This window comes from Pygoscelis adeliae, unplaced genomic scaffold (assembly GCF_000699105.1).
Source record: "Pygoscelis adeliae isolate BGI_AS28 unplaced genomic scaffold, ASM69910v1 Scaffold399, whole genome shotgun sequence".
Lineage (NCBI taxonomy): Eukaryota > Metazoa > Chordata > Aves > Sphenisciformes > Spheniscidae > Pygoscelis > Pygoscelis adeliae.
In genome coordinates this window covers 1,082,811-1,094,760 of record NW_008825609.1, presented here as the reverse complement: position 1 = coordinate 1,094,760, position 11,950 = coordinate 1,082,811, and the positions used below count along the sequence as shown (strand labels likewise).

The following is an 11,950-nucleotide window of genomic DNA, read 5'->3' as shown; positions in this document are numbered from 1 at the left end:
CAGCCGGGCGCGCCGCCGCCGAGCCGTGCCCGCTTGTCGCACAGCCGCTCTTTTCCCGCCTGGAGGCGTCTCGGGTTTGAGGCAGGACCGTGCCCGGCAGGGGTGCCGCGCGAATGGCTGGCCCCAGCACCCCTGCACGCCCCGCGGCGTGCAGACTGCGGGAACGAGGGGTATTGTCGGGACTTTCGTCGGGACCCCTCTCCGACACCGCTATCTTCTTGGAAATCCCATGCAGGTGTGTGGGCCTGGAGATCCGTGCAGAGCCCTCTGTTAGACCCTCAGAGGCATTGTAGCTACTGCAGGGCATCACACAGTTTCAGCAGAGATCTGTTGCTGTGAAAAGCAGCAAACTTCACCGCATGGGTGTCAAACAACGCCTGTGCCCTATGCCTTGAAGCCAGAGTGATGAACATGCTCGTGCTGGATCAAATGGCTAGACACCGTGGCAGGACTCTTGCCCCGTTGACTGGTTTTAGGACCAGACTCAGACAGTGCTACCAAGCGATGGTGGAACCTCTCTGTTTCAAATCCCCCCCCACCCACTCACACCCCCCCGGTGTCAGGGTGGTTCCCTTAGTGGGAAGTACCCACCACAGATCCAAGAGTTTTTGTGAGCTCTTAAACAAAAGCTTCTCCCCTCTTGCCACAAAGGCTTGTTTCTTTGGTGAGAAAGCTCATGGGTACCTCTAAATAAAATTTTCTTGTCCACCTTTCTCAGCACTCCTTGTGAGAGTTGAGAGGAGAAGACAGCACAGGGGTAGAAAATCCTGGGTCTACATAGGAGTGGATGGGAGGAGGAGGCGGCATTCAGATGCTGGGAAGGGCTCTAGGGAAGAGGCAGAGAAGTGGAAGGCAGCAGGCTCAGCTGAAGATTATTTTTAAGAACTAGTTCAAACAGGCTGCAATGTCACCTGCTGTCTCACATCCAGCCAGGCTGTAGGGCCTAGATGCTCACAAGGCAGCGAAGTCTTGCTGGTTGCAGTAGGGTTGGGCCGAGGGCAACTGTATGAAATTCAACAAGGCCAATTGCCGGGTCCTGCACTTCGGCCACAACAACCCCATGCAGCGCTACAGGCTTGGGGAAGACTGGCTGGAAAGCTGCCCGGCAGAAAAGGACCTGGGGTGTTGGTCGACAGCTGGCTGAACATGAGCCGGCAGTGTGCCCAGGCGGCCAAGAAGGCCAATGGCATCCTGGCTTGTATCAGAAACAGTGTGGTTTTTTTTTAAATAGTGTGGCCAGCAGGAGGAGGGAAGTGATTGTGCCCCTGTACTCGGCACTGGTGAGGCCGCACCTCGAATGCTGTGTTCAGTTTTGGGCCCCTCACTACAAGAAGGACGTTGAGGTGCTGGAGCGTGTCCAGAGAAGGGCAACGAGGCTGGTGAAGGGTCTGGAGCAAAAGTCTTATGAGGGGCGGCTGAGGGAACTGGGGTTGTTTAGCCTGGAGAAAAGGAGGCTGAGGGGAGACCTCATCACTCCCTACAACTACCTGAAAGGAGGTTGTAACGAGGTGGGTGTCGGTCTCTTCTCCCAGGTAACAAGCGATAGGATGAGAGGACATGGCCTCAAGTTGCGCCAGGGGAGGTTTAGATTGGATGTGAGGAAAAATTTCTTTACTGAAAGAGTGGTTAAACATTGGAACAGGCTGCCCAGGGAAGTGGTTGAGTCACCATCCCTGGAAGTATTTAAAAGACGTGTAGATGAGGCACTTAGGGACATGGTTTAGTGGGCATGGTGGTGTTGGGTTGACGGTTGGACTCAATGATCTTGGAGGTCTCTTCCAACCTTAATGATTCTATGATTCTATGATTCTAGGGTTAGTGCTTGTAGTCACATGCCAGAGTTTGGGGTGGACACTGGCACAGTTTCTTGCCTCAGTGGTCTCACAGGCAGGTTCACAAAGTAGGGGTAGGAGATGGGACACTCAAGCTGGAAAAGCTAGCTATGGGGAGAGAGGCAGCCTGGATTGATGTGCCCTTAGCTGCAACACACCTCTGACTGATGCAGCTTGTCAGCCAGTCTCCGATACACCATTCAGCTGTGTCTGGCAGATATGCGGTGTCTCGGACTAGCTGTGGGGGCAGTGGGAAGTGGAAGACAAGCTCACGCTTTCATGCTCAGTGTTGGAGACTGCCAGGTCTAGCAACAGCCTTGCTCTAGTGATGAGTACAGGTGAACGGCTCTTCCAGCTGCTCCTCAGCTACGTGGCGTTTCAGCAATGCACAGCAAAAAACTGTAGCAGCTTTGCCAGGCCTTGATGTCTGTGTGAGACAGACCAGGCCGCCGAGCAGCCCGCAGCAGAAATTCTTTTTGGCAGAAGTGCCCTCAAACACAGCGACAGCCTGCGTAAAGCCAGGGAACGTGTTGCTCCTGGTTAGTCCAGGCCCCACATGGGCAGAAGTTACAAGAGAAATGTAGCCCCGCAGCTGATGTCCAACAGGCCTGCCCATCCTCAGAGATGTACAGGATATTTTAAGCCAGTATTTTCATACTGTGTTGGTGCTCTTGGGTAACAAGGGCTGGCTGTTACACAAGCCTTGTGCACAGCCGTGGAGTCCACAGGCTGGAAAAGATTTGTCTTCCCAACCCCCTCTGCAGCCTGGCCGGAGATGATCAGCGATCCCCATACAGCAGAGGGCCTGCTCCTGTTAGAGGGTAACCTGGGGGCACCCCAAAGTAACCAAAGCATAAAAACTCACTGCCACCTTCCTGTGTCTCAGGCGTCCCCCTCCCCGTTTGCAGGCAGGAAAGGCAAACCGAAGGGACGCAGCCGTGGTTGGGCAGTGATAGAGAGGAGGTGAGCGCAGAGCAGTGCTGCCCATCACTTCCCAGATCTTGAAACACGTGTGAGCTCTCTTTCCAAGGGTAGCAACGGCAGTAGCCAAAAGCCTGAACTTTGCTTCCAGAAGGAATTAGCTGTTGAGCTGAGCAATTCGTGATGCTGTGTGGGGTGGGTGGAAGGAGAGAGGGAGCGAGAGCCAAGCCCGACACGGGCCAGAGCGGGGGGGGGAGGGACTCACAAAGGCCTCGGAGGCAGGATGGAAAAGACAGTAATTACATAAGAGCACTTGGCGAGCATCTGGCTGGAGTCAGCTGGGCCCCGCCAGCCCTCCCTCCCCGCGCTGCTAACCAGGAGCAGCTGAGGATACGGATAACCCAGCACGGGACCCCTCCGTAGGGGAGCAGAGGTAAGAGGTCCTCCGCTTCCCCTCCCGGCTTTCGATGCTCTTGGAGAGTGGGGGCAGAGGGGTGGGGAAAGGGAAAGCAGCTGTGGTGGAGGAGAAGCAGCCCGGAAGGAGAAGGGAAGGGGTTGTTTCTCTGCCTCTTGGTGCAGATGATAACCTTTGCTCCAGAGGTTTTGGTGTGGGAGGAGCCAGGAAGGGCGAGTGTGTGAGTGTTTGTGGGTGGATGCGAGTATGTGTGTGTGTGTAACAGAGTAGGGGGTCCACATGTGCAGAAGGGGAGCTGAACTGCATACAGCGGGTGGAAAGGGGAGGAAACATCAAAGTCATTTCCTTACTTCCGTACCTGTGGTAGAGAGGTTTAATAGGATGGAGGCAGTCCCTGGGGGACAGCCAGGCTTTATCCCCCTACTTTGCCCTTTGGGGGGGTTGCAGGAGAAGGGAGGAAATGTAGAAGGAGGATGAAGCAGCTGCTTTTGAGCAGGGATTGTTGCAGTCCAATCTGGCCAGAGCTTCCCTGGGCTGCCTCCAAGGCAGAGTGTGCGATGAGGGAGAGGGAAGATTGTTGAGCACACAAGGTGCCTTCAGGCTTGGGTTACACTTAAAAGCGTGGCTGGCACAGGGTTCTTGGATAGTATTCTCAAAACTCCTAACTTTGAGCGCTCGGCCATACAAGCCAAAACCTCCTGCAAATGTGGCTGCCCTGCAAAATGTTGCTGGTACAGCCAGTTCCCTTCAGGGAGCAGGGCGATATTACCCTGGCAAAAGTGTCTTTACTGGCATAAACTGCTGCCCAGCTGGGCAATGCCACCAGTGCAAGGCTTTGTCTGCTGGCTCCCCACGAGTCCCTAGTCAGTTCAGATGAGACATTAAATACAAAGTCCTGCTCACTGCCCACTGTGGGCTGTTCTTGCAGTCAGATGAGAAAAAGGCAAAGGCCCCAGCTGATGAGGTCCTCCACGAAGAACGTTTGCTTGGTTGTGAGCAACTCAGGAGTGCAGATGGAAACGAGGGCAATGGCCTTCCCTGCTACCTGTTCCCCTTGGAAAGGTAGAGGCGGACAGACATAAGGCAGAGAGCTGCAAAAGGGGGTAATGTCATGCTTGGAAATAAGCCAGGCAGGAAAACCTGACGGAGTGAGCCACTGCAATAGCTTTGATGGGACAGAGAGGAACTCTGCCTTCACTGTCAGTCTCTGAGTTTTCATGCACCCCAGAAAATTTATTGGCTTTCAACAATAATATTGTCAGCTGCTGAAATCCCCACTAGCAGCAGGCAGGAGTAGACAACACAACTGATCACAAAAACCCGCTTCTGTCAGCTGGCAAGGCTCCATTAGCAAGAAGTGTAGCCCTAACCCTTCCCCCTCTCATTTTCCAAAAGGGGAAACTGAGGCACAGGCAGACGTGGGAGACTTGCGATGGGTCTCATTGCATGTCAGTGCTGGAGCCTAGCTAGGAACTCACGAACACAGCAGCGAATTTCTTGGTCCTCTTCCTGCCCCGGCTGGGAAGCATGTTTGCTCCATGTTCATTGAGCTCCAGGCTGACAGGCAGCCTGAGAATACGTCCAGGCCTCCCAGCCCCCCTTCCTCCCTTCCCCCCAGCTTGCAGCACATATTTTCCCAGAGTTTTCCGCTTGCTTCTCCAGTGGTGCTGGGGTCCTGCCAAACGCCAGCCACTCTCTGGGAAGCGGGGCCTCCCATTCCCAAACCAAACAAATGGGAGAAGGAAAAAAAAAAAAAGTCCAAGCACACGTAGACACACACAAAACCCTTTCCCCTTTAGAAACCTTGGAGCCTTCTCCAGCTTCTCTCGGAAACTGCAGGAGGCACAGTGCTGACTTGACACTTCTGGCCCCCGCAGAAGAGAGCTATTGCCCATCCTTCCTTCTGCCTCCCAAAGGTACATATGTGCACCCCCACCAGGTCTAAGTTCTCAAATCCAGTTTTGCTGCAGGGTAGGACCCCCCAAAATCCTCTTCCCAATCAATTCTGCAGTGTAAGAAAAGTCTCCTGTCCCCCACCCCCCGCACTCTTCTCCCCCCAAACGCCCTTCATTCCCAGGTTCTGGTACAGCCACGTAGTGCTCACCCCAACAGCATAAGCATGTCAGCTTGGCGCCAGGCTGGGGCCAAAGATCACGGCCAGGGTTTGCTCCAGATCCTCAGCTTTGCTGGCAGGCAGCTCCCCACAGTGGGCTGTGCTTCAGGCCAGGCACACCCCTCCCGTGCGAACTGCTCAGCCTGGGACCTGACCTGGGGACGTGACCGGGGTATGACACGCATCAGAGTGCAAGGCTTGGGGCTCTGCCCAGGGAGTGGGGATGACCAGAGAGGGAAAAAACTGATGCCTCTCCCAGTTAGCAGATGAGCCTGCTAGAAATATCATGCCTGGGGCGAGAGGCTGCAGTGACATGCAGAAGAATCAATGCAGGAGAGAATGAAAGATGAAGTTTGGGGACTATGAGTGGGACAGACACAGCTGAGGGGAGAGCATGGCCAGCCAAGTGAAGGGCTAATGCTTGGGATGAGGGACTAATGCAGGGGAGTGAGGGCAGAGTCCTCCACCATCCCACCTGAAAGAAAGTCTGTCTCTTGCACTGATGCACCCCACCTTGACCATCCTGAGATGCTCAGGGTGGGACACTGCCCTGCTGCCTATCCACCCTTTGCACAGGGTGCAATCTGTGCTGCCTGCATTTTGCTGACGAGGGCTAGGCTGTTTGGAAGTGAAAAGGCAGAGAAAAAAAAAACATATATAAGGAAAAGGCACTACATAGGAAAGAGTTAAAAGGCGCAGAAACCCAAGCCGGTTTGCAATGGAGAGCCCCAAAGCCAGGGAGGGAAAGGGAGGGAGAGGAGAGGGGAGGGAGCAGGTCCAAGCCCAGCTTGCGCACCCAGTCAGCACTCAGCAGTGCCTGTGCCAAGAGCCAGCTTTCTTAAAGCCATGGGCCCCGGGGGCCGGCTTTGCAGGCGGAGGGGAGCCCGCGAGCAGGGCCTGGGAAGCACAGAGGGGAGTCCTCAGCCTCCGGGGTGAGCTGCCACGCTGCGCTGGGGTGCAGGCAGAGGGAAGGGGGGCAGAGGCTGGAAGAGGGGCTTCCTCAGCTTGTTTGCGTGGCTGTCTTTCGTAAGCATATTTCTCTGCAGGCTGCCTGTTCCGAGCTTTGCTTCCTTCACCCTCTGCAGTGGAGCAGCTCCCCTCTGGTCTGTCTGGAAAGGCCTGGCGCTGCCCGCTGCTCTCAGATGAGCCGGCCATCCCTTTGGGAAGGTGCTGGGGTTTGGCTGAGAACACAACTCAGCAGTGGTGGGAGGGCGCTGAGGCACAGAGAGGGATGGGATTTTGTGGGGGGAAGGAGGGGGCTGAAGTTAAGTTCCCAGCCCACAGGAGAAGGGGCCTCTCTGCAGAGAGATGTGGCTCAGGCTCTGGCTGGGACAGAAGGGTTGTTGGGTTAAACTCCTGTGAAGAGTTGATACCTAGTGACTGGAGGACCGGAGAAGTTTTTTACAGCCCTCCCCACAGATTCAGCAGCCTACCGGAGCATGCTTTTGCTGAAGGGGCTGTGTGGTTTGCCATGTCTCCTTCCTCTATCCCAGCCTGGGGACTGAATCTTCTAGTGGCTCCAGTGGTTTGCCTCATGAGGGTCAAGCCTTCTTCCAGGGTTAGCACCTAGTCTCCATTGGTCTGGGCAGAAGGGCGTGGGGCATCCTCTTTGGGCCATGCGGTTGCTACTCAGATTGCAGCCTTGAGCCTCCAGGGACTTCAAGCATGTAAACTGCCTCCACAGGACAATGCCATTTCGTCCCACCCCTGGCTCCAGCCACAGCAAGATGTTTTGTGGTGATCTCTGCTCCATCGCCTGTGTCCTCCCCTTCTTATACCTCACTCTGGCGCTTCCTCATATCTTCCCAGGTCACCATGGACATAATTTACCTGCGCACACCCCTGGCCTTCCTTCTTCTCCCTCTTGTTGTGCTTGGGGCACCCACTGATGAACCCAACCTCACAGAACCAGCCCCTGGTGCTTGCAAGCGCTGTTGTGACCCACTGGACTCTTCCACAGATGCCCCACCGCTCCCTCCCAGCCACCACCACTTGCCCTACCCTATGCCGGAGGTCCGTCCCTATATCAACATCACCATACTGAAGGGTAAGTGCCCATCTTGGCCCTGGGATGCCAAGGCCTGCTCAGGGACCGGTGCCACTGTGGTGGAGGTGACAGCTGGGTTGCTGGCATGCTGGTTATGCTAACAGACTGCCAGATGCCATCCTGAAGGGTATGTGCCCACACACACTGTGCCCAGGGTTTAGATGTTTTATGCTGTGATCAAGAGTGGCCCGGGGGGAGGGAAGTCAGTGGATATCCGTGCTGTGACCTCTGTGTCTCAGGATGCTGCCTGCTACCAGGTCTTCCTCCCTGTTAGCACAGGAGTGGCAGTGGCAGCCTCTTGCCAAGCTGGGAGCACACCTTCCTTGCCTCAGACTTCCAGAGTCCTGTAGTGCCTGAAGGAAGGAGCAGTCTCTATCCAGCTGCAAAATAAGCAGGTTTGGAGGGTAGGCATTGGTGCTAGGGAAGGGTGTGGGGAAACCTTATCCAGCTCCATGGGTCACAGGCATTTTGGAGCGGGAGGAGGGCAAGAGGAGGCAGCAGCTATTTGCAAGCATCTCCAGGCTAACTGGCAGTGACCCCCAGTTTGTTCCACCCTGCTGTGGCTGGCTTGGCTAACGGGAAAAGGCTCCCTAGTTTAGATCAGCTCCTCCCTTCAGGGCTCCCCTTTTAGCCTTTGCTGTGGGCAAAAGCCTGTTCCCAGCTGGATTCTGCTCTACTTGCTTATTGTTGCTCTGTGGTTCCTCTGGGCTAGCTGGGCAGATATTCCCTCTTCTCTGCCCAGCCTGGAAACAGCTGCAATCCATCAAAGCTCAGAAGTGTGTCTGGGGCAGATAGAGGCCTGGACTAGAGTGGAGTATTGCCAGGGGGACCTGCAATACCATGCAGGGGATGGAGAGGAGGAAAAGAACAAGGCACAAATTTGGGATGCTGTCACTTGTGCTGGAGGCTGCTCTGACCCCCATCTCTTCTCTCTGTACACAAAGTATGTTCTGGTGCTGCTCTCTCTCTGTATTGATGCCTGCCCAAGTGTGTGACAGGCAACACACAAACTCCAGAGTAGAACTGCAGTATTAATTATACAGGATGCCCAAAGGATGCCAGTATTGTCAAAGTACCAGCCCTCTAACTTGCACTGCACCATCCACCAAGTCCAGCTTGGATCTTTTCTCTCTGACCCACCTCATAGTCCCTCTCTAGTCATATTCTCCCACAGGCATTAGCACTTCTTCCCCTTCTCCAGCCTACAGCAAGAACAGTGTGCACACAACATGGATAATTGGGTCATAAGAGAGGTGTGTGGGAGGGCAGGGGCTGTGGTGGAGGTAAAGGAATGTGGAGAAGGAAGAAGAGGTCAAGAACCCCAGTGGCACTTTGCACTGCTGGGGTCTCTCTCAGGCTGAAGTCTCCTAGGGACAGGTGCTAGTGCCTCCAGCAAGGCTATATCATGTGGTGAGCAGGGAGTTCGTTAAGAGAAGAGGCCCCAGTCGCACCCAGAGCTCTGCTAGCTCCTTTCCCATGAAGTACAATGATATTGTGACTGTCAGGAGCATTCCTTCTTCTGGCATTGCCCCATCCTTGAGCAATCCTCTGCCTCCTCATTAGGCTTTCTCACTGCCACTTCCACCTCTCCCTCTGGTTTCACACAGGAGTTGTGTCCTCTGCTTCCTCTTGTAGGAGAGAAAGGAGACCGGGGAGAGCCTGGGATGCCAGGAAAATGGGGCAAGGAAGGACCACGAGGTGAGCGGGGTGCCCAGGGCCAGAAAGGCAGTAAAGGACAGATGGGCACAGCAGGAGACCCCTGCAAGCATCAGTATGCTGCATTCTCCGTCGGTCGCAAGAAAGCGCTGCACAGCAGTGAGGGCTTCCAGGTCTTGATCTTTGACACTGTCTTCGTCAACCTCTACAGCCACTTCGACATGTTCAATGGCAAATTCTACTGCTACGTAGGTGGACTTTACTATTTCAGCCTCAACGTCCACACCTGGAACTTCAAGGAGACCTACATGCACATCATGCACAATGAAGAAGAGGCAGTCATCTTGTATGCCCAACCCAGTGACCGCAGCATCATGCAGAGCCAGAGCCTCATGCTGGAGCTTCAGGAAAATGATGAGATCTGGGTGAGGCTCTACAAGCGGGAGCGGGAGAATGCCATTTACAGTGATGATGTTGATGTGTACATCACCTTCAACGGGTACCTGGTCAAGCCCAGCCTTGACTAACTGCCTCTCCTCCTCCTTGGGGCCTCTTAGGCCTTTTCCTTCTTCCTCTCTCTCTCTCTTTACTGCCCGCAACCACTGCAAATCACTTGGAAATGGGCCTGTCAAGTCTCAGGCACTGAGTGTGAAACTTGCCGCACTGGCTCCCACCTCACGCTCTCTTGTAACCAGGCCTGTATCTGTCCACTTACAGTGTGACACTACCATCTCTCGCCCCCTCACCTCATGACCCCAACTTAGATTATTGGCTTCTTCCAAATCTGCCAGCAAACTGTGTCTGGCACTTAGGGTCCTAGAGCAGGAGGAAAGCTAAAATGCTGCTCCTGGGGATGTGTTCCTTCTTGGGGCTTCATACACAAAGGACTCCTGTAGAAAGGGCTAGAAAGTCCCCACTGCCCAGGTGCATCCTGGCTCCTCTCTGTCCCAACCAGACATGCCAGTTTTGCAGCCTGCAACATGGCCTTAATGTCACCTCTCACACCTGTAGTCTGAAGAGCGGACTGGGGTCTGATGGCCTCCTGTAGCACAAGGAAGGAGCGGTGAGAGACGATACTGTCTTTCCAAAAAGGGGTCTGTTGGCCTTCTGAAGTATGTCATTGGCTTTCCTTAGATACCCTTCTAGGTCACAGAGTCCAGGTTGGCTGTAAAATCTAGGCCTGGTGGGATTGTCGTCCTCTGTGCCAGCTCTAGCCCTTTGAAGAGATGAAGGGCCAGACACTCAGCCAGACCCTTCAGAGGCATTTGCCGTTGAATCAGTAGAGCCCAGCACTCTATTCCCACTAGGGATCATAAGTACAGAACGAGAGACACACAACCTTACCAAATCTCCCTCCCAAACCTCCCCTGGGGTGCTACTCGGTCTCAGTTCCCCAGCTGTGGGAAGCTAGTCCACACAGTGAACCCAAATCTGCTCTCTTCTTTGGCAGAGGTGCACCCATGCCCTTCCATTGGTATCAGCGGTCATCCCTAATACTTGCTGATATGAGGGGAGACTCAGGCCCTGGCTCCTGCATGCCATTACGTTGTCCTCCTGAAGGTGGTTCTCCCACATTGGTATTGAGGGACTGCCGTTTCAGGACCTGAGCTGGAGGCTGTAAGGGCAATTGCAGTTAAATCAGTTCCAAACCTGGGCAGGTTGGCACCTCTTTGCCTCTGTGGTGGAAAAGAGACAGAGGTGAGACTACAGCACCTCGCCCCAGGGTTGAAAGCTTCCCTGCCACATGCTCTGTGCCCTTTTCTGGCAATCTCATCAGAGCAACTGAGAAAAGCATGTGGCTAAAACAAACCCTCACTCTTCTTGTCAGGTTGGAGATGTCGCAGTGGGAAAGGAACGCCAGCAGTAGGGTTTTCTAGTACCGTTTGTACTGGTCTCACACTGCTCTCACTCCCATCCCTCTGGGATTGCTATGGTCCTGGGGGAGCAGGTGAGGCTGACTCAGCACTTTGGGAAACCTACTTCCACACGTTGTGATGCTCCTGTAAACAGCAGTGCCAAGAGTTGTCTCTTTTTTGAGTCTCAGGACAGGACAAGCAGGAGAAACTGTATTTCTCCTCTGCCCATCACTGATAGTGAAGTCTTCTGACTTATCTAGCTTCTGCGGTCTCATGATTAGCCATGGTCTCTGCCTATACCACCTGGGACTACCAGAGCTCTCCCATAGGCGATACGCATCATTATACAGGACTAGGTCTGGTACACTCAGCCCGGGATGGCAAAGGCACAGGGACCCAGGCTAAATATTAAAAATGAGCTTGAGAGAATTGCAGGACATTTTCTCTCTTGCCCTGTTTACTTACCCTCCCTGCTTTGCTAAGGAAGCTGTACAGACTGGAATGAGTTTCGGGTACTTTCTGCCCTGGATCCTCCCTACCACTGTCACTGAGGCAATGGGTGTAAAAACATGGTTTCACTGAGGCAAAGCTGGGTTTTTCCCAGAGAAACATATGATGATGGGATCATGGGAACTAAAGGAGACCGTGAGTTTCTTCCCCTCCCTTAGCAGGTCAAGCATGTGGAATTGCTCAGAGACAGGATTTCAGGGAGTAGAGAGGAAGCAGCATGCTGGAGGTGATGCTCAGGACCAAATCCCTTTCTCTCTTCCTCAACAGGGTGCAAACCCAGATATTGTCTATTTACAGTGTATAGTGCCCCTGCGTCTCCCTGAAGAGAAGCAAGCCTCTCTAACACTGAATATCTCCAGAAACAAGCTTCCTTCTTCCTCCTTTTCTATTTGATGTTTGAATGCCAGTGATAGGTCTCATGTACTACCCATGAGCAGCCAGATGGTGCCTGATGCACATGAGAGAGGAGGGCAGGGGGACCAAAGGGTATGTTTAACAGGCTTCTTGGTGCTAAACAAGGTGGCAATCCCTTGGTGCTAAATCTCATTTCAGGTGCTTTCTGGAAGGTGTAGTAGGCTGAGTTGTAATGTACTGTGGAAT

General features: G+C 54.0%; 1 protein-coding gene across 1 annotated transcript; it reads left to right on the top strand.

The window, feature by feature from the left end:
- The first annotated feature begins 7,096 nt into the window (after window positions 1-7,096).
- Window positions 7,097-9,511, top strand: C1QTNF6 (C1q and tumor necrosis factor related protein 6). The gene is made up of 2 exons (XM_009332624.1): window positions 7,097-7,328; window positions 8,964-9,511. Exons 1-2 carry the CDS (start codon window positions 7,097-7,099, stop codon window positions 9,509-9,511), a joined length of 780 nt encoding a protein of 259 aa, XP_009330899.1.
- The last annotated feature ends 2,439 nt before the right edge of the window (window positions 9,512-11,950 follow it).